Source organism: Sebastes fasciatus, chromosome 2 (assembly GCF_043250625.1).
Source record: "Sebastes fasciatus isolate fSebFas1 chromosome 2, fSebFas1.pri, whole genome shotgun sequence".
Lineage (NCBI taxonomy): Eukaryota > Metazoa > Chordata > Actinopteri > Perciformes > Sebastidae > Sebastes > Sebastes fasciatus.
In genome coordinates, this window is record NC_133796.1 from 33032295 (window position 1) to 33055507 (window position 23213).

At 40.1% G+C, this 23213-nt stretch overlaps 2 protein-coding genes across 5 annotated transcripts in view; both read right to left on the reverse strand.

Annotated features, from left to right (window-relative positions):
- secisbp2l (SECIS binding protein 2-like) overlaps window positions 1-23213 on the reverse strand; it is a 94890-nt gene that overhangs the window by 22732 nt on the left and 48945 nt on the right. The window lies entirely within an intron of this gene.
- On the reverse strand, window positions 37-7533 carry cops2 (COP9 signalosome subunit 2). 2 transcript variants are annotated; one of them, XM_074620682.1, is made up of 13 exons: window positions 7299-7533; window positions 6686-6799; window positions 6509-6586; window positions 6289-6414; window positions 6085-6174; window positions 5907-5984; window positions 5533-5707; window positions 5238-5416; window positions 4933-4985; window positions 3110-3207; window positions 2923-3005; window positions 1320-1378; window positions 37-613 (listed from the first exon to the last, which is right to left on the reverse strand). In XM_074620682.1, exons 1-13 carry the CDS (start codon window positions 7356-7358, stop codon window positions 469-471), a joined length of 1338 nt encoding a protein of 445 aa, XP_074476783.1. In that variant the 5' UTR covers window positions 7359-7533; the 3' UTR covers window positions 37-468. The 2 variants fall into 2 exon arrangements, with proteins under 2 accessions (XP_074476783.1, XP_074476791.1); XM_074620690.1 differs by having other exon boundaries at window positions 7305-7532.

The window sequence follows — 23213 nt, forward strand, 5'->3', positions numbered from 1 at the left end:
GAGATCAGGTAAAAAATTCTTCATGTCCCATTTATGACAGTTAAAAACATTTTTATTTGACTCCTACTCGCCAGTCACAGAGTTAAAACTGTAGCTCCTTTTTTAGTGCTGAGAGAAATCTGTTTATTACCAACAGGCAACAGTATACATTAAAATACTGTGTACACGTTTTCATACACTTTTTGACTTTTTTTTTTTTTTTTTTAAACAACTGAAGCATTTTGTGTGTTGCAACATGGAAGAATCTGCCAATCAGGAACATGAAAATAAGTGCCAGTGATTTCCTCTCATCACGACAAAAACAACACTTGGGGTTCCTGGCGTCTTCTTGAAATTGGTGGCATTCTCAAAACCTGTGCTGTGTATCTTGACTCGGAGGATTTACTTGAAGAAGCACAGTAGCATACTTTATGGATGTATTCAAACATGCCATTTTTCCTTGTCTCTTGATTTTTTTTTTACATGCCATCATGTGAGCTTGCTAACAATGGCTTGGTTGAGAGAGTTCAGCTGATTTGTCCATTTGTCTAAAGCTGTGTAGCGAGCCCCTCCTCTCTTCTGGTAGTCCAGTTCTAGTAGCTGGTTGACTTGGTCAATTCGGCCGTGGATTGTGCTGAGAAAAAAATAAGAAAGAAAGTAAGCAGAGAAGCCACACATGTTGAAATAAAAATAACTTAATTCTCCATACAATTTAGTCAAGCTCTGATAGTTAAGCCTTGAAATGCCAATTGAACAGTTCCTAGACTTCTTGTAGTTACAATTGTATATTTGATTCGGCTGTTAATTGTGGGACAATGCCGTAAGGACAGCGCATGACAACAATAAAATATGTGGCATAATTTATTGAGAATGCATACAACTGAAAATCCCCCAAATAATATTGAAGAGTCCACTGTTGCTTAAACGCAGAAGTCTGTATTTAAGGAAATAAACTATCATTTTCCCAAACTGCCTATGCTTTCAAAATGACTGGCATTGATAACAAATAACCAGAAAAATAAACTTCAGAGCATGATTGCAACAAACAAAAACAATGAAACCAAAACATTTGACAGTTTCCAGTATATCGGATTAGTCTGGTGTTTTTACTTCCTAGTCAGTCATTTACGTCAGAGAACCAGTACAGCCGGGGTGTGAGGCTGTAAATAGTAGTTCACTATTACAGCATGACAATCAATTTAGTACAAGATGTAACTGAAACTGTCATACCGCCTGACTGTCTTAAGGGCCAAAGGATGCAAACTATGAGGAACCACAGCTATTTACGGGAAAGGGAGCCAGTTTCTTTCGACTTCTCAGCATGCACGTGAGAAACTTACTTATCCAAGATGCACTGCACCAGCAAACTCTCCACATCACACACATCAATGTTCAGCTCCTGAAACACAAGATAAACAGACAACGCTCAACCTCAAATCTGTAAAGGAGTATGTCAACTTTAACATTAAACAATGCACAGAATTCAACACACTGCATTCTGTCGTAAATATTGTGTTAGATGTGTTGCAAAAGACCTGTGGAGAAAGTCTATCATCATCATCATCATCATCATGCAATTATGTGAACTATTAAGTAAATAAAATAAATACAGAGAATGTGTTGAAAAAGCATTAACAGATACCATCCATGTACAGGCATTTGTGATGTCATGTGTACTGAGAGTTAAACCCGAGACAAGAGAAAAAAACATTATCACTTCCTCATATTAATGCCGCCTTGTTAGCTCCTCAACTATACTTTGTGAACCTGCACAACTGACAAATTATAGTGATAAACAACATAACTAGCATGGGGGGAAATAATTAAGAAGAAAACTATTGTAAAAAATAATTAAGAAATGAATAAAAAATATACAAAGGCGTGACTCTGAAATTTAGATATTTTGTTTTTTTCAGTGGTGCTTTTTGTGTGCTGATTTCATTATTATGTATGACTTATGTTAATGCTGAAACTGTATTTCATTTACTTGTATTATATATTATAAAAATATTTGGCGATGCTGCTTTCAGCCATTACACTCTAAGCCGCTGGAACAGTCTTCCAGAGGATCTGAGAGGAGCAGAAAATATTTATATTTTTAAACGTTCTCCTTCGCTGCTCCAAAGCAGTAGCCTTCACTGTGCTGTCGCCCTGGATGTATCATGCTGCCACTGGCAACTACTGTTTTAGAGCAGCGAAGAAGAACTGATTGCAGGTAGTTTGCGGTTATTTTTTGTTAAATATTGCACGGCCTTGTATCTTGAACTGAACTGAAGCAGCAGGTCCTGAAGTTGCACTTTTTATTATTTACAAATGAAAGATGTATGTATTTGACATTAATCGTTGTTTACTTCATTCATCCCTGATTCCTTTACAAGACAAACTTTGAGGAATCCTGACCTTCACTGTCCAGTATCCAGTTATTTATTTCAGTCACACTGATTGAATTTTTAGCAAAAAAAAGTTACTGTATCGATTTCAAGTAATTGAATCGTATCAGTCTAGATGAGCCAAATATCGTCCTTGTATCGGAACCATGGAAAGCGATACGTATCGTATCGTTGTAAAAACGCATCGTTACACCCCTAGTAATCATATCACATACATGGTCAGTAAACAGCTGTTAAATAATAATAATAATAACTATATAGTCTTTTATCACGCTGGTATCGGCTCAATACTCAGTATCGGCTGATACTGCAAGTTCAGGTATCAGATTCGGTAAGAGGAAGTAAAAAATGGTATTGGAACATCTCTAATCAATATGACCAATTGTTCTTCAATACAAAGCAAAAATGGAAATAATCCATTTAAAACGATCCACACAAAGTCAGATGGCCAACAGTATAAATTATTGTCTAATAATACTCCAAGAGAATGTGATGAAAGAGTAGAGATCACAGATAAAGTCACTGTACAGGACATGTTTTGACATAGACTTACCTTAGAAATGAAAGGGATGTGTATTCTCGTGTACGGTTTGATGAGTTTGATAAGTACTTGAGTTCTAATGTTCCGCAGGAGCTCTGCAACACAACAACACAACACAACAATGATGAGCAACACTTTAAAAAATGTTTTCCCAACACATTTATCACGCGTGTGGACTGAAATCACGTTCACCACTCACCCTCTATGTGCTCTCTAATGAAGGGGTCGTCCATTATGTTACTGTGATTTGTTTTCAAGATTTTCTCAAATTCAGTGATGTCATTGTTCTGGTAGGCGCTGGAAGGAAAAACAATCAGTGTTGTTATACCATATACATTGTGTCTCCGTGACCCACACGAAAACTCTCATCCTGATAGCTGTCAAACACATTTCAAAATATTAAGAGTTTTTTGTAAACACTATTCTTATTACAGTTTTGGGTGTGGAGTCTTAGTTTCTTGTTTATGCTATAATAAATTGAAATACATGCATGGAACCTGAGCAATTTGAGACAGTGACAGTTATTTATGTAAACATGAGGTCAAAAGAGTAAACAAGGAACAAGGAAGTCACGTTCCATACTTTATACAAATACTGTGAGTCGTGACATGTACACTCATGTTGGCAAGGCACTGTTTTGGCAACTGGTATAAATTTACTAAGACCGTTAATGCTGTTAATGTATCATTTTGTACTTAGATTGAAACAAACTGCTCACAGCAAACTGTAACACTTAGTACGCGAGCGACTGTGTCACAGGGAATGAGAAGCACAGCTGAAATACTGACCAAAGGCCATACAAAAAAAGCAAGTCATTAAACAATAGTCATCATCGTAAAAGGTCCAAGAGATAACAATAAATTCAAACATTGTGGGAAGGCTTTTCATTACAAGCCTTCTGGGTCTGTTTTTATAGTTTTGACCACCAACAATAACATTTTCCTCACCAACTTATCTGTGATATGAAGATGCATGCCGGCACACACCTAGGGTGCACTTGAATAAAAAGTGGGATTCTGTAGAATTAATTATTGCACATCATCACAATATGTGATGTGTTAGGGTCTGGTGACGATCATAGCCAATCACATCTCTCCTTTCTTCTCTTTTAAAAGATGTTTTCTCTTCAAAATGACATACTGATGTTTAGTGATGGAGTGGGTGGCTTTGCGCCTTCACGAATTAAAAGCCCGGAGATGCCAAACCAACCTTACAACTGAGTGCATAGGACAACCATAGAATGATGAGAGTTCAACCACATTATCTAAGCTGATCTAACTATAAAGCAAGGAATCTCTATCTGTCTGTCTTTCTGTATGTCCTTCACATATCCCAAGAACCACGCGCTCATCCGATCTACTTCACACGTGTACCCAATGGAGTACTTTGTTGAATCTGGTGTAATTTGGACACGCGACACATTAAATATTAATAAAAATTTAAATAAACAAGCGAACGGTGCTCTGTTCAGCCGCAGGGCTTCAGATTGCAGACTGACCGAGCATGTTGTACCGCAGTGGGCGGACCGCGGCTCATTGACTTTCACATTTGCTGCTGGATGATAGATATACTAATGTTACAACCAAACTCTTCTTCACTTTCCTGGAATTAACGAGCGCTGAGTGGTTCTCGACAACGCTGCAAGCAGCACTTCCAAGGGCCAGGCAATCAGCCCGCTCCGAATGGGCATGAGCCCTACCGGGAGGTAAGCAATCGGCCACAAATGGGCACTGTACTGGTTGTTTTAAAATACAAACTGAACCACAAAGTCTTTACCCAAATGATCATTTTAGGTGCATTTACCTTTGTTCTCACTTACAAAGAGTTTAGACAGTCGAGTTAACTGTCAATAAATACCAATAGAGTCTCACTATCCTTCATGCTGCATAGTGAAGCTGTGGCTGTTAAGATGGTATAGATCTCAGAATAAAATTGGTGGGTAAAATGTTATAACAGGTAAAAATAACAGCAAAACTTTTGTTGTAAACAAAAGACCAAAAAAATACATTAATGTATGCTTACCTTACTAAGTTTGTCATTGCTAGGATCTCCGGGTCATTTTTGTATGGTTTGGCCTTTGGAAAAAAGAATAAGGTAAATGTTGAGTAAATGTCAACTGATTTAGCACAAAAACCCCAAAATACTTTCAGCAAATCATTCTGATTAGAGACATTCTGGCTGTGCTTTATCAAAAATTCAACTGCAACCTGCACAAACATATGTGGCAACCACTAGTCTGTGTGTCTCTCATGTTTCATACTCTTACATACAGTATATGCATAGTTGTGAAAAGTAAACATTTCTAACGGTAACAATTACTTTCCTACCTCTTGTGAGTCAAAAGGGTTTATTCCCGACTTCATCAGCATGTTGGCTAGGACCAGGTACTTCAGGCATGTCGTCCTTCTTGGGCTGCCGGACTCATCATAGTTTTTAAAGGCCTCAAAGAAGTCTGTGTGAGCTTTCTCAAACTCACCCTCTCTCAAATGCATCTTCCCGCCACACTCTGGTCAGGAGCAAACAAGCACAGGTCATTCAGCAGACAGCTATGACAGTACGTAGAGTGAAACTCAAAGCTAAACAAATGTGCTATGAATGAAGGAGACATGTGCACCATCATACCTCTGATAACTCCCATTATGAGCGGGTGAGGAATGGCAGATTTAATGTGAAGTGACTGCTCATACAGGGCTTTCAATTTCTTGTTGTTTTTCTGTGCTGTGTACATCTGGATCTCCAGAGCATAGATCTCCAACAGCTGTGTGCCTTTCTTCAGGTCATCCTCTCCATCATCTGTCTGTAGTTGACATAAATATTGAACAACCACTTATTAGATCATTATTGTGGTCAAATCCACACATATAAATATATTAACAAGTTGAGTGGCTACAATATGTTCTATGAGATCTGCAAGGTAAAATCTCTTTTTTGTATCAAACCAAAAAACTTATTATTGCATATACTGATAAAAAAGGATTAAAAATGAATCTTACTACCTGACATGACTGATGAAGTTGCCGAAGGATCTTTTGCAGTTTCCCATACTCTTCTCTCTCCAAGTAAAGCTTCCCCAACTGCAGGTAAAGAAGAAAAAAAAGACAATTTCTGAGCACCTGTTTTACTAGGAAATGATGGTTCAAGACTACCTGGAATAATTGAAGAACCTTAGTATACCTTTGTGTTAGTTTTAAACCACAGTCTGTCATTTTTCGCATCTTTCAAAGCATCCAATGTGGTTTCGTAGAACTCCTGTAGTAAGTCCATCTAGCAAAACAAGAAACGCATTTCAGAAAGACAGATTTAAAACATTTAGTACTGCAAGGTCCAAGGACCCAACATATTGAATTGCCAGCACGATCTAATATTGTCTATCCTTACCTGTTTGGAGGTAGAGATATAGTCCAGAATGGAGTTGATGGACTTCTCTGAGTAGTTCCTGGTGACAGCACTTCTGATGTATGTAAGGAGCTGTTTATACCTGTTCATCATCTCTGGAAAGTTTGTCTACAGGGTTGAGACATAAACAAAGCAACTCCTCAATAATTCATGTCTGGTGGGACGGGTGTAAACAAATTATGGCATGTGTTGCAGAACCTACCAGCTTGAAGTTGATTTTGATCATCTGCTTCAGTGCTTTGAATCCCCATTCTCCTTTCTCTCCTTCCAGTTCTAGTACCTGAACACACGATAAAACCAAGAAAGGGCAGTAAATATCGTGCTTTCTAAATAACTGAGATAAGAACAGATTGTGTTAATTTATGGAGTACCACTCCACCTTCTGGAAACTGCTGAGCGCTGCTTTGGGATCATCCTCCTTCAAGGCTTTGGAGTTGTAGTACTGGTTCTCCAGGTCCACATTGGGCTCTGAGTTACTGTCCTCTGAGTATTCCTGAATATAAGCACATTTTCATGTCAAATCACAAATCACAAGATCCAACTGAAAACATTGAAGTTACACGATTGCTAACAACACATATGAGAAACTCTCAGCTAGCTAATACAAAAGGTAGGGATAGCAGATTGCCCCCTGAGTATAATTCTGCAAGTACGAGCCTTGAGCTAACGTAAAGTTAGCTAATGGCATGCTAACTAGCATGGTTGCTTTGCCTTTCATGCCTGCAATTTACATCCAATGTCAGCTGAACACATGTAACACAAGTAAGCTATCTAGCATGGTTAATGTTTATTAATATTAGCACACTGCATAGTAGATAAAGTCAAGTATGGGTTAGCCAGCTAGGAAGCTAACCCGCTGTCAGCTTGGCGTTAGCCACCAAGCTAACTAAACAGCTAGCATTAGCTAGCCTAGCTACTGTGGGCCCTGCACTGTTAGCGCTCTACGGACACAACGGGGGAAATATAAGAGCAAAGTAAATAATTTCAGTTACAGATACCAGGTCGTAATCTTCTTCATCGTCGCACATGAAGTCGTCTTCCATGTCTGACATGTTGATGGTCTTCCTCGCTCTTCTTCGGGGACAGTCGGTGGCCCGGCCTGCGCTGTGTTGTGCAGCGATGGTGAGGTGGTGTGTGTCAGCCAGGCTGGACAGAAGCACACGACACACTTCCGTCCATAGATGTCGCTGTTGGATCGCCTCAGATACGTGACTGACTCTGAGTCTGCCTCAACAGCTGCAGCCCTCTAGTCTCATGCACTACTGTCAGGATATAGTTACCGTTTTATAAAAATAACTTTGTTTTGATCGTATTTGCTCCAATCTGCCTACTGCTGCTTTAATTCATGTTTTTCATGCTCCAGTTTGATTATTTTCTGTTTCCATTTCACCCAATGCATACATATATAAATTGTTGTTGTGCTTGGAGGGTTTTGCAGTCTATTTCTCTTGATTTTGACATAAATAAATGTGCCATCGCAGGCTGTAAAGCCCGGCCACTGCAAGATTTTAGTGTTAAAACATCATCAGTGTAGCATGACATGGTTGTAGTTACATCCATTTTTAAGCAGTGTACTGTAATATTAGGTGAAGTAGTATTCTTACATCCAGTGGTCGAAAGTAACTAAATACAGCCACTCAAGAGTACTACATTTGAGGTGCTGTACTTTCCATCTGATGCTTGCCTTTTACTTCTGTACATTCATCTGACACATTCAGGGAGTTACTAGTTCATTTCCAGATTCAGAATATACATGCAAAGCATACAAACATGTTTATAAAATATGATTCATTGTTATAGATTAAACAACATTAAACTACAATTATTAGATTAAACTACAAAGCGCCTGGGTCAGTCCTTCATGCTGGTAGCCATCAGGCTCCACAACCAAGGCTGACCCCATATGACAACTATGAGGACTTTAAGAACTTTAAACATGCACTATCTGCAACCATCTTGGACTCTAACCACTGGTGCACTTTACACTTACTTTACACTATACATCCTATATTCCACTTTATAGACTGCACATATGTACATATTAGATTTATTTATTGACGGACTGTACACACTATGTTCACCCATTCACTCTGGTTCATCTTATCTTATCTTATCTTATAAAATATGATTCTTTGTTATAGATAAACCTACATTATGCACAGGCACCTGCTATCAACAGCCAATAATATAATATATTATGACAGCCTACAACACTGCATGATAGGGGCATTATAGATGTAGTTATATACTATGTACATACAATTGAAAACATTGATGTAAAGCTGTATAAAATACACACATAAAATATGTGACTTTACTACCATTATGTACCCATCACTGACTTTAGTGTCTTTAACCACAGCCAAGCAGAAGTAACCACACACACACCTATTGCATCCAAGTGCACCAGGTTCACTTGAATCATTTGGTTGTGTAAATAAATAAATAAATAAATAAATAAAAAAATTAGATTTGTCTTTTCTCACCAGGTGGGGTACATGTTAATAAACAAACGTCAAATAGCACCAGTGAAGGAAGTACTCAGATCTCTTACTTAAAGTGGCAGTAGTCAGTATATTTTTGGCATCATTGGGCAAAAATTTCATAATAACCATTCAGCATATTGTAATTCAAGTGCTCTGAGAGATAACTAGACTTCTGCACCTCATCATGGCCCTGTTTTCACGCTTTAGAAAAATCTAGCCTGTGACAGGAGACTTTGACCAATCACAGGTCATTTCATTGAGAGAGTGTTCCTATTGGCTGTGCTCCGATCATGTGATCGAAAGTTGGCGTCCCTTCACCAGATTTCACAAAGGCAGCGGCGTCACAAACTTTCTCATTTTACAGCTAAACCGTGCACTACAAGATGATTCTGAAAACATTTGAGGAGAGAAATAGGCATTAACGTAACATAATATTGATTCATATTTGATCGGCGCTTCCTAGTTTGACCGTTTGGTCGTAGTTCTCGAGTGATTGACAGCGGGCTCTCATAGACGGCAGCTGGACAACAGACCTCAGATCAGCTCTTACTGCTGGTTTTCCTCCAGTTTGTGAAATCTTGCAGATGCCGTTAGGAGCACCGGAGGACATCGGAAGACACAGAGGCACATGATTTTTTCAGGTTACCTGTTTCATGTACTACTGTCAGGATATAGCGACCGTTTTATAAAAATAACTTTTTTTAATCATATTTGCTCCAATCTCGCCTAGTTCAGCTTTAAGTAAAAATACAAAACTGTTATAAGCAAAATGTAATTCAAGCATTAAAAGTTAGTCTTCATTATGGTTGATTGATTGAATGGAGCTGATTTTAATTACTTCATATACTGTTGTGCATTTTAATCTATAACTAAGCATATTTTACAAGATTAAGTTTTGCCTTAAAGATCTTTATCTGCAAAGTAACTATTAACTCTACTTGTCAAATAAATAAAGAGAAGTATTCCCCTCTGAAATGTAAAGTAGCATACATTGTAAAGGCACAAGTATTTTAAAATCATATTTATATACAGTACATGAGTAAATGTATTTTGTGAATTTCCATCGCTGCGAATATCCCGTGAACTCCAGTTGTGCGTGTCAGACTTCAGTCAACCCCGTGAATCAGGTTCATGTCAGAAGGATTCCGTGACTGTTCTCTCAACAGTCTTGGCCGCCAGACGGAGAGACCGTTGGCAGCATCACATCCCTCTCAAGCCTCTCCGCCTCACCACGGGAGTCATTCCACATTGAACCCTGTGAAAGTTTTTTTATTACTGGAGAGATTACGTTCCTGTTCCGACCATTTACGCAATCAGCTTTTGTGTCATCGAGTTGTGTGTCATGAGTTTGTTTTAAAAAACTGATGTGTGTGGGTGAAAAAAAACTCAAGTCCATCATCCTACGCAGTCAGTTTGGCCATAATATTTACAATGCATGAATCAACAACATTAATACTAGAAGGAAAAATGTATTCAAAGACTGAGCTATAACTTTAATAGAGCAATATTACTTGTGCGAGTGTGTGTGTGTGTACATATGTGTCATAGACAGTTCACTTCCCTCAGCCATATTATCCATCATGAGTGCACTGACAGAATTATTGCATCTCTTACCTTAAGCCATACTGTGGCTGTTTATTGTTTTTTTACAAAGAATCCAAACTATTCTAATTGCTCTGCATCAACACTGGGATGGTGACCTGTGTGTGTAGTGATATGATACCGTATGTGCACACCCATTTGTTGCATGCACGAGATGCAGCAGTGGTGCGTGTGTCGTGTCTGTCAGCATTTCATTAATTGCACCGGGTTTGCCTCAACACAAAGACTTAACGACTGAGCAGTGTCTCTGCTGGAATCAACAACACCGGAAAAGCTGTGGGTCTGAGACAAAAGACACATGGGTGCTAATACACCCTGATTTGTCATCACGACGCCCACAAAGCCTCCTCAAATTATATGGCATTAGGCTTCTTCACATACCTGAAATGCGCCGTTATCGCCACAGACTGACTAATCTATCAACACATCGACAATCTCTAAAGAAGTCATTCCCCAGCTGTGGTGGGACGATACTTCAGTACTTGAAGAGTACAGGAGGACCCTCCCTGTCCTACAGTAGGTTATTACAACTCTATCTCAGGCACCAGGGGTGGAATCAATGAACTAAATCTACTCACGTTACTGTAATTAAGTCAGGTACTTGTACTTTTATGAGTGTTTTTTCAAGTCTGTAATTTTACTCTTACGTAAACAGGTAATTTCAGAGAGAGCGTTCCTATTGGCTGTGCTCCAACTGGTGGGCGGTGCTTGGTATTTCCTCAACTGATCTCAACATGGCTGCCGGGTCACAAACTTTCTCATTTTACAGCTAAACAGTGCACTACAAGATGTTTCCGAAAACATTTGGCGCCAGAAATAGGCATTACAGTAACAGAATATTGATTCATATTTGATCAGCGCTGCCTAGTTTGACCGTTTGATCAGAGTTTGTGAGTGATTGACAGCTGCTCAGAGACGGCAAGGCTCCAGCTCAGCTCTGATTGGTTGTTTTCCTCCGGTCTGTGAAATCTTGCAGATGCCATTAGGAGCACCAGAGGACACAGAGGGACATGATTTTTTTTTCAGATTACCTGTCTCATGCATTACTGTCGGGATATAGTGACTACTATAATACTACTACTACTTTTTCAGTCCCGATAGCGATACCTGGGCATTGTGTATCGGCCGATGCCGAGTACCGATCTGATACCAGTGTCGTAATTAATAAGCTGCATGCCTCACTGTGTGAAAGTGACTGGGATCATTCTTTTATGTGTAAGGAAACATCAGGCTCGACTAAAGCATTGCTTTCCTAACTTTGTAAAACAAAACGTGACCAATAAATACATAGATAAATCGTATACCAGCAACTTGGTAAAAAATCTTCAAAATTAACAGGAATTACAATTCAAGTGTAAACATGTTTAATGCAGAGTGGTCCAAACTTCAACAGGAATTAAAATTCCAGTATATAATGTATATGTATATAAACAAAGAATTGAATTGAATAGATTGGCCCCACTGTCTCCGATGCCCTCTTCCAGCTATTTGAGTCAGTATCGTCCCGATATATCCGATCCAATATAGGTGCATCCTTCATTCCACCTCTGTCAGCAACCAGCTTAGCGCCAAAGACTTTTATTTATCTGACTGAGTCAGCGGGATGGTGTGATAAACACAAGTTCATCATGTTTAACCTTGCCATGTAAACCTACTAACCTTATTTTAGAGATCCAAAAGTGTGACATTAAGCCTTATAAACACCTCCAAGCAACCTTTCTCCTTTCAGATAATCTTTGATGATTAATTTGATATAATTAGTACATTGATATTATTCCCTCGGCATCAATGTATACACTGGTTTTTATAAGCCGTTTAATTTTTGGTTGCCAAAAACTGTTTTATGCTGAACCTAATAACCTTAATAGAGTTAATATAATCTCATTTCTGACAGTTCCTTAAACACGAGATGAGTGTCTTTAATATATCTCCAGCATGGCATCTGGCAGCAGAGCCTGTGTACCGCTCAGTAGGCTGCCTGCTTGTATACTCTACACAAATGACTCTCACCACTAAAGTGCTAACACAAGGGTGCTTACGGTACCCTTGTTGTACTGCTGCCAACTCCTTTGTAGCTCATTACTCATACATGCACACACGCACAGTCACACACGTAGCTATTCACATAGTGTATATATATATGGTCTAATATACACACCTGCTTAATCATGTGTGCCCGAGCATGCACATACTGTTAAATGCCCTGACAATTTGCAGTTGCCAACCTCGTACAATCTAGCCTTAGGTCATCATAGCTGCTCTCACTTCTCGACTCATGCAAGATGCGTGACTAGCCTGTTTGTTTTTCTCTCTTTCTTTTTTTTTTGTTGCTGTTTTCATTTTTACAAGGTATGTAGAAGCGTGTCTCAATTTTATGCAAGAACTTCCATCAAGTGGGGCTGTTATTACAGATGAAATTCAACTTCCAAGAGCTGAAACAGCCACTGCAGCCAAGTCCACACCCCCTCTGAATCTCACACTAGCATGCTGTGTGTGGTATATGCTTTGAGTGGGGTATGTGGGTTACAGTTTGAAGTTGTTGGGGTAGAGTTTATGTATATTATATTATTATTATTATATTATATGTACAGTGGTTAGAAAAATACTATCCAATGAATACCTTCAGGATTTTAGACAAAATTAAGTTTGACAGGACTGATCTGGGCTGAGCTCATCTGGTGGTTTGGGTTTAGGACTCAACTTGTCAATTTCAGCTCAACTTGCATCATGGCATCATGACAGAATAAATATGAAAAACCCCAAATTATAAGGAATATTTCGACATTTTGGGGAAAATATAAATTCACTTTCTTGCCAAGAGTTAGTTGAGAAGATTTATACCACTCTCCTGACATAACAGTAGCCTAAATATGAAGCTAGCAGCCGGTAAGCTCAGCTTAGCATAAAGAATGGACACAGGTGGAAACAGCTAACCTCTGTCCAAAGGTAACAAAATCCCTCTATCAGAACCTCTAAGGCTCACTCGTTAACATGTTGTGGCTGTTTAATTTGTGCAAAAATCAAAGTGTAAAAACAACACATAGTTGTATGGGGTGGGGGGTTATGTGCTGGACTATTTCTTGGTTGGGTGAGGTAACCAAGCTTTTAAGCAAATTTTCGTAGTGGCCAAACGGCAGTACCACAACTTCTGTGTCCTTCACGTGATGCCATTGGGCCAAAAAATACTTTTTCCAATAGACTTACATTTGGAAAGAGACGTCTGTAAATCAGCGGACAATTTATTTTTTGAGGTAAATCAACTTCCCAGTACGAACACTTAAATAGCCCTTTTTTAAATCATTATGTCCTAAAGGTTGTAAAATGCACTACTAGCCAAATCCAGAGTTATTTCCTTTCCTACGTTCATGTGAATGAGCCTCAGAACGAGTGGCTGGGAGGCGGGGTTAAAAGAAACGCTACTGCGCCTGCCCTACGGGCCCAATGGATGTAGAAGATTGCCGGATGATCCGGGTACTTTATCACTCGGCAGTCCAGCCATTTTGGCTTCCTGCGCCACTGAGCATCTCTCATATGAATGAACAAGGCCCGCCTCCAACGCTGTATCCAGTTCTCTTTATACATCCATGGCAGTAACTGTGACAACAAGACTCCAGGAAGTTACCGCAATTAAGCCTGTTTCTTACTACACTGAACTACTCCATACATATCTGTTTCTGTCAAGTAAAACTCCTTAAATTTTTTAAATTGCAAAGCAATTCTCCCGACACAATTACTTGTTGGAGTACATGGGAAGAGTTTATTGTTGTTTCATGACTGCAAACATGTCACAAAGTCCAGCCAGTCAAAGCTCTGCCTGCAGGACAGAGCACCAGAATATCCCACCCACGCTCACTGATGTGCCGACAATGGGATGGCAGGCTAACAGCTCTAAGCTGCCCAGTTTTTACTATTCTCATCTGCAGATCAAAATAAAAACAGATGTGGCACAAAGGTGAGTCCAGTGTTTAGGTCAGGTCCAGGATGCAGAGTGCAGGACGGGACTGAAATACCCATCGTCTTTCCTGCCCTCTCCTTTCTCCTCCTCCTCTGTTGCTTCATGTCCTCTCCCTCTCGCCTTCCTCTCGTCCCTGTGAGGTCGGTTTAGGAAATCAAACCAGTAGACGGGGTATATTTAGATGCCCTCAGCCTTGGCATTTGAAATATGTAAGGCCTTACATATTTCAAATGCCAAGGCTGAGGCTATGGGATTGGTAGTTTCCAACTTCATGTTCATGCAAAGTAACAGGACCACATTCAGTACAAAGATGATGTGTGACCCATTGGATGTGTTCATTAACATGAGACGGTGTCAAGTCCTTTGGCAGACAGGATGCTGGTTCATACGGAGCGAGGTCGTAGCGATGAAGTTACCTTCTGTTGTCACAGTTTTGACCTGTCAGAGTAAACAGAGTGATTTATACCCTGAGCTGACAGCCAAGCTCAAAGGAGCCACAGCTGTGTAAGTGCTTGTCAGAAGTGGAGTAGTAAAACCTCTGCTTGCACATAACTCTGCTCCAGTTGAAAGGTTTGCATGCGTCTTCAGCTCCCACCTACTGTAAATATAGATTGAATACCGTAACTCTTTCTGGAAGCTCTCAGCATGTCTACTGGTGGATTATTGTCTTCTTCAGGCTCTTTTTCTCTTCATGCAAATTTCACCTCCTAGTTTGATTTTCTGTCTATTGTTTGTCATTTCTTTCTGGTTTGCAGCTGCCATGGCTTTGTTGTGCCATCTGCCCTAACTGTGACTCTTTTACTGGAAAAGAAGATGACAACAGGCTTGGGAAAATTGCCAAAAACACTGTAGGTGCAACAACGGCATAGAGTTCTTTGTTGTGGAAAAACTACAATAATAATCCCACAAGCTGTACTGTAGTTTTATACTACTCTGTCGGTAGACAGCTTCAACGAGCTGTTTCTCCCCAGTGCAATGAAGCGTTGGAATGAAAACGATGTAGTTGTAACTCATGTGCTCTCCGTGTGGTTTACCGGGGAGCATAGGCAATGATGGTTATTCATTGCATGTCTTCATATGTTAGTGATAGTTTCTGTTTTGTCAATTTGAGTACAGTTCTGATTGTGCTTGGCTCTCTGTAATGCACCATGTGTTGTATGCCAGTTAACTGTTTCACATTGTGGGATAAATGCTGTAAATAAGACTAAACAACATTAATGCTAGCAGTAAAATTAATATAAGCAATGTGTGCTTCTGAATATCACTGCATGTTTTGATTAAGATCAGTGAGTTATTACTTCTATATGATCCACGATTAATATCAACAAAACATGGTTTAGCTATTGCAGAAATCCCTAGACTTAACATTTATCCAGGATTCAATCTCCTTTTGTTTCTTGAACAATATCTAACTACAAGCGAGGAATCTCTGTCAGTGGGTATGTGCGTATGTGGGTATGTCCTTCGCATATCTCGAGAACACGTTAAGGCATGTTCAGTATTAATAAACTTTGAATAAACAAGCAAACGGCAGTCTGTGCAGCAGCGGGGTCGGGACTTCAGGGCTCTGCAGACGGCATCCACCATGCCGTCTGCAGGGGGCAGACTGGCTCAGTTCACTGCTGCTGGATCCTGGATAGATTTATAACGTCACAACCAAACTTTTGTTCACATCTGCAGCGGGCAGACCATGGCTCATCGACTGCTAACGTTATAGCCTACGTTACATCGATGCTGGATAAAACATTACAACCGGATGCTTCTTCACTTCCCTGGAGTCAACATGAGCAGATAGCCAATTGGAAGCAGAATCGAACCAGAGTGTATTTCACCGGTGTGATTGTGAGTAAGCTGCGACTGGGTTGTATTTTTCCCCGTTTCCCCGTAAGAGTTGATACCATCTTATTACACTAATAATGTTAATGCCAGCAAAATACCTCCGCTTATTAAAATCATGCTCTGCTTTATAACAGCAGTGGTTATGTCAAAGCAAGCGACTTATACGCCTATTTGGAAATTACCTCCGCTAAGTGTACTTCACCGATGTCTCTGACCGTGAGCGGGAAAGGATGATAGCCAATTGAGAACCAAGCTGACTGAAGCGGAAGGACAACAACTGCAGTCATTGCGGCCGTGGCTAATGCAAAAGCGAAACATAAAGTAGTAAAGTAAGATGGACTACAGAAATAGAGGACCAAGTTGTTGATTTGTGGTAACAACGCAATTGTTTATTTTACATGTCTCCATAACTTCATCCATCCATCCATTGTGAATTTCCAGGACAAAGTAGCGCAAAAACTAACCGCTAATTCTTCCTGCCTTCCTGTCGTCCGCCATGTTTGTTTATAGTAAAGTCACGTTTGTCTGCGAGAGATTTTGCAAGATTTCCGTTTTTTTTAGTCTGGACTCTTGTTGTTCATAAATGGAATCTGTTAGTGTGCTGTTTTAGCCAAATCGTTGCTCAACACACACTACAGGAACAAAACTGTCAAATTCAAAATAACATGTTGTTACAGTGTGTGTGAGGTCTCTCACATTTTCAAAATCTGTTAAGATTTGAAAAATCTTTTAGTGTGGGCCAGCCTTAAGCTGAAAGAGAAGAAAAGATCTTAAAAGGACAAAGCAATAGACAGCCCCAAAATGTTGTTGACAAGAACAAGAGCCAAAGCTCACAGTTGCATGCAGTCAACTTGCAATAACATAGACATTATAGTGACTGAATGTACACTGTATATATAGCAGAGGATCTGTTGTAACCCTGTGTGTCTGACCTTGTTATGTCTAAGGCTAAAGTCTATGAGCACCCCTGGATCAAATAAAAGCCCTCACATTCATCCATTAGGATCTACTTTGTTTACTCCTCTACTGGTGAGTCGCCCATATTGTGAGCTGAGACTGGTTGTCTACTAGCAGGGCGGCATGTGAAATTTTCCAGTCAGTCACAAATAGTAACTTTCCATTGCATGGAACCAGGGTCCTTGCTGAGAGATTACTTTGATGTACCTTATCTGTCTCTGAGTGCCTTCAATTTTAAATGGCAACGAATTACAGTTCTAGGAAAAGGCATTTAAGTGGGCGGAAAACGTCTTGATCATGGTGTGGATTGATGGCCATTCATTGGCTCTAGCCTTGCTTACATTTGAGACAGCAAGTGTCCCATGTATGTGTCTTCCTGACTGTTAGTTGGAGCATCAGTGCTTGGATCTAAGTTGTGTCTGGCCCTGTTGCACAACCTCCCCAGAGACGGAAGATTCACTGTGATCTTCCATTTCCCACATTTGATGAAATCGCTGCTCATGCAAGATAAGGAGCTGCTGTGGAGGTGATCCACATAGCTGTCAACACTCTAGGAAATATTAACTCACAGAAATGAGTCCGTCACAGATCATTGTAAACAGAGACATTTAACAAAAGGCATGATTAAACCCACATCAAAACCACATTTGCAACATTTGGGGCAATCCAATAAGGAGGGGGGTGAGGAAATAGCATTTCAGAATTCAGTGTTTTTCTTCCTCGGTGGTCCCATATTAGTAGGGTCCTGCTGAACCTGAGACAAGGCTAAAGAACTGAAAAGCCTATGGCACAAGTTGGAGTAAGACCGGACCAAGGCATGTTGTGGGGCTAGTGTTTAGGATACTGGGGCCAGCACCTTTGCGTGCAGAGGTTTTTATAAACTCAAACTCGGTTGCCACAACATTTCACATTTATGAGCCCAAGACTCGTGCTAAGTATAATAAAACACCTGTTATTACACAAAGTATTACTGGTTTATATGAGGCATATGGTTCAGGCTTAGTCATGTCCACGGTAAAGGCTGGCTGACTGCCACTGCCTCCATGTGATTGTAGACTCTTGCAAAGGGGAAACAGGCAAACACTTTTCCCCCTGGAGTAAAGTCATGAGCTTAATGCATAACATACAACCCAATATAGTAAATCTATATCATTCACAGTGTAGTCTACATGTAAACTGTCTATTTTATGTTGAAGTCTGCTAACCACATATTTACACAGAAGCAACAGGCTATAGCATATGTATGTTTCTCAGTATACCATGACAATGAAATGATGAATAATGTGTTACCAAACCTGTGAGGTGTTAGCCCGAGAAAGATAAATATATGTTGTTTTTTTGTGTGAGTGCATTTTTTTGGGGTCTGTCACGACCCACAGAAAGAAAGGTCGAGAACCTCAGCAGTGTAACCTACAATTGAAATCCAGAGTTTTACAATCTGTAAATAGTTAGGAGGCGGCGGAGAAGAGGGTTTACAAATGGTTCTGGGCACAATTCCCACCAAGGCGGGAATTCCACCCTGCATCATCAATCTGGAGATGTTTACCTACAAAATGTGGGAGCATGATGCAGTGTCTATGTGTCAGTGTGTGTGTGTGTGTGTGTGTGTGTGTGTGTCTGTGTGTGTGTGTGTGTGTGTGTGTGTGTGTGTGTGTGTGTGTGTGTGTATGTGTGTGTGTGTGTGTGTGTGGTCAAAGGAGACCCTCGGCTCTCGTGACTCTGGCTGGGAATAGGAGCAGGGGGGTTGGGGAAGATACTATCAGGCCCTGATTGGTTATGATGACATCCAGATAATAGCAGAAACACGCACACACACAATAGATACACATACACAAGCATCTCTTCTGCTCCGAGCCCGCCACTACTGGCCTCTCACACACACACACACACACACACAGAAACACAGACACACACACCAGAGCCTGAAAATTACAGCTTAGCATGCAAGCATTGAGCAGATGGGTTGCCTAATGACTGTTGTGTACAGTGCAGAGGGAGTGTGCTGCTTTCCCATTACACTTCCCCCTTACAACTCTCTAGACCCCAAAGCACAGGTCTGGCTTTCATTTACTTTATGTCTTAACTGGCACTAGCATGACATATGCAGGTTGCAGGTGGTCAGACTTTGAAAAAATAAATTGGAGACTGCTTTGCACTTGCTTTTTTTGGGCGGGAGGGAATCATCACTTGTCAAATATGATGCAAAGTTCTTATTTATGGCATTGAATCATTTGATTAAGCAACATCAACTTTTTTCCTTTGTTTTATATACTAGTTTGTTAACTAATGCGGCATAACGTGATGAAAGTCTATTACTGTCAAAGTGTCTACAAACGATCCTTTTAGAAGAGGAGGCTTTAAATGACATCAGCGTGTTAGCGTGAGAGTCGGAGGTAGACTGCTGAGGATCTGTCGTGATTGCTGTCAAGGGATGATTACTTTAAAATGATCTCATTTAATGATCTAATATTTTACAAGATATCGCACTACTCTCCTATTATTAAAGAGGGATAATTTGCTTCTTAAAATCAACCTGGGCTCCTTTTCACCTCCTTGGAGAATACTTGGAGAATATCCTTGCATATCAGAGGATTTCCAGAGAATATAATCAATTGAAATTGGAAACATTCAGAAATAATACATTACTAAAGCTAACACAAAGCGACAAGAATAAATTGACCAGTATTAAACTGTATGATTTACTCTTTGAACAGCATACCACTCTTATGCTGTAAAGTATTCACTATTTTTGTACAAATTACTCTGCTGTATATTTTCTAAAAAGAAATTCCTTCAATTTCTTCTCCACTTGCACAGACAAAACCACTTTCTGCTGATTTTAAAGGGGACATATCATGCCCATTTCCAGGTTCATATTTATATTTTGAGTTTCTACTAGAACATGTTTACATGCTTTAATGTTCAAAAAACACATTATTTTTGTCATACTGTCTGTCGGTATATACCTGTATTCACCCTCTGTCTGAAACAAGTTTTAGCGTCTGTCTCTTAAAGACCCCCTCCCGAAAAGCGACATAGGTGACAAGTGACATAGGAAGGGGAGCCAATTCTGATGGCTTTTTGAATCACGTTTTCTGATCTAAACATCTATTTCACAGTTTGTGGCTTGGTAGGCACTCCAGATACCCAAATGAATGTGCACAAGCACTGAAATATTGAGTTTTTCATGATATGTCCCCTTTAAACAACCTTAACCATTCAAGGTCAATGTCTAACCTTAACTATTCAAGGTCAATGTCTACCCTAACCATTCGAGGTCAATGCATAACCTTAACTATTCAAGGTCAATGTCTAACCTAACCATTCAATGTCAATCCTTAACCATTCAATGTCAATGTCTAACCTTAACTATTCAAAGTCAATGTCTACCCTAACCATTCGAGGTCAATGCATAACCTTAACTATTCAAGGTCAATGCCTAACCTTAACCATCTTGCAAGAGTTTTGCAATTTGCGTGTTACCTTCTAGCCACGACCCTCTTTAAGCCCCCCTCCCGAAAATCCTCCCTTCAATGTCAATGTCTAACCTTAACCATTCAATGCCAATGTCTTACCTTAACCATTCGATGTCAATGTCTAACCTTAACCATTCGATGTCAATGTCTAACCTTAACCATTCGATGTCAATGTCAACCTTAACCATTCGAGGTCAATGCCTAACCTTAACTATTCAAGGTCAATGCCTAACCTTAACTATTCAAGGTCAATGCCTAACCTTAACTATTCAAGGTCAATGCCTAACCTTAACTATTCAAGGTCAATGCCTAACCTTAACTATTCAAGGTCAATGCCTAACCTTAACCATCTTGCAAGAGTTTTGCAATTTGCGTGTTACCTTCTAGCCACAACCCTCTTTAAGCCCCCCTTCCGAAAAAGCCCAGTCTGCTCTGATTGGCTTGCGAGAAAAACATGGTGCACCTTTGCAAAGGTAGCTCTCAAGCCATGGGCTGTATATTCTAATGAGCCTGCATGCGACATAGGAAGGGGAGCCAAACCCGAATGGCTTGTTAAATCACATGTTTTCTGATATAGGCAGCCCACAGAAAACTGACTGGGTTGTCTTATTTCACAGTTTGTGGGTTGGTAGGCACTCCATATACCCAAATAGATGTGCACAAACACTGAAAACGTTTTTCATGATACATCCCCTTTCATCTAATGTAGATGTCATTTTGTTTAAGTTATTATTTGATGTTTTTCAACAGTATGTTTTTGACTTCAATGTGTGATTTTATTGTTTAGCCTTTTATTTGCATCAGACAACTTATTTTGTGATGTTTGTTTTTCCTTGTTAAAATGGTCGCTTATTTATATGTTTATCCTTATTCTGTGTGGTCCTCAAGAACACTAGCAAACACTTGGTAGAAGCTAATGGGTATCCAAATAAAGAAAAAGACTAATGAAAGTTGAGTTTATATACTTCGATGTGACTGTGAGTCATTGACTCAGACTACTCTAGTCTCCTTTATAATCACCATTATGCCTCCGTTTTCCAGCTGGGGCCTTGCAGAAACAAGTACACCCAGAAACAAGCTGTCAAACACATAGACATATATAACATTTGTAGAGCTGTAATATTATCTTAATCCAGTAATTCCAAAACGCAGTGTAGACCATCAGTTTCACACCCTCATATTCTTAATTTCCACCAATATCACTGAAGATTACTATATGGAAAAATCATGCTGTAACATCCAAAAAAATTTAAAAGCTCTAGAGCAAAGGGATCCGCTGACTGACAAGGTCACCGTGACACCATCTGACCTGTTTTCCCAGATACAGTCACACACACACGCGCATATTCAGTACACACATTTATAAAGCCAAACCAACTACAACGCACATTAAAGAAGCATCCATCAGGTCACACTCACCGACCTACATTTACACACACCGATCTTTATTACTAGCTCCCTTTAAAAGGCATCAGTCAGCGGCTCGCTCAGAGCTGTATGAGAGAACGATTGATGTTGTCTTCATGTGCGTGACCCCTCTGTATGCATGTTCAGTGGGTGCGTGTGGAAGAGACAATAGGGGGGTAAGGCCTGTCTGCAGGCCTGTCTATACCTAATCTGCTGTTGCATGCAAAAGGTGGTGTGTCAGACAACCATGAAGGTAACTTCAGATGGACAAAAGGCTGCTCTGAATTACATCACTTTGTGAGGTTGCCTTTGTTTCTGTGAAACCAAACACATCCACATGAATGACAAGGCGAGCTGGCTGTAATTGAGATGTCTACGCAGGAAGGCGTGTTGAACTTCTGTTCTCAATTTCTCCCCTTCTCGCACGATATCTCATCCATGATACCTCCTCTCTCTCCCCCTTCATCTTCATCCTCATCACTCTGTCTCTCTGTGAGGCACAGCGCCGTGATATCCTATACAGTCTGCACTTTTGACCAACGGTCCTGGATAATGGTTTTCAGATTCTTCAAGGTGGCCTGAATCTGTGCCAGAGCTGAAAATGGAAAGCAAACACGAGTCCACCACCCTCTGTTCCTACTTAGCTCCAATGTAAGCTGATTATTCAGGTTCTTAGAAATTCTGTCATGCTTTTTCATGTGAGACTCCCTTCACTCAATGGCCGCACAGACAGAGCGTGAGTTTGTTTATTACTGCCGTCCTTTATGTAATATAGTCAACTATGGAGGAATCAGTCATTAGATTTAGAGAGACGGGAACGCGCCAAGAAAAGTGTTAACATACATCCTTGTGAAACCTCTGCATGTGTGAACCAGGTCTGTAGAATGAAGTTAGCTGTTACAGGTTATCTCTGGTTCAGTAAACACAGTGGTGTCTATAATCTCACATGCATTATTCTGGGTGCTTTAACAAGCCCTCCTCACATCCCACATGGCCTTGGTGCGTGGTTCATCCAGACCACAGAACTATGTTTACTCCACCAGCCTCCTTTTTTCTAGTCTTACAATTGCTGTGGTTTCTGCCCGAGATCTTGTCTAGCAAGCCATGATTCCACCATGGAGTTACTACTGGACAACTGAAAAAGTGAAATTAAATATTATAATGACTTGGTGATTTCATTGCTTT

Excerpts from the sequence above, each read along its gene's own strand:
- cops2 (XM_074620682.1), bottom strand. The coding sequence starts at position 7,358 with ATGTCAGACATGGAAGACGACTTCATGTGCGACGATGAAGAAGATTAC. Across the intron at positions 6,175-6,288 it reads ATATCTCTACCTCCAAACAG|ATGGACTTACTACAGGAGTT; the intron begins GTAAGGATAGAC and ends TTGTTTTGCTAG. Across the intron at positions 5,708-5,906 it reads AACTTCATCAGTCATGTCAG|ACAGATGATGGAGAGGATGA; the intron begins GTAGTAAGATTC and ends TGTCAACTACAG.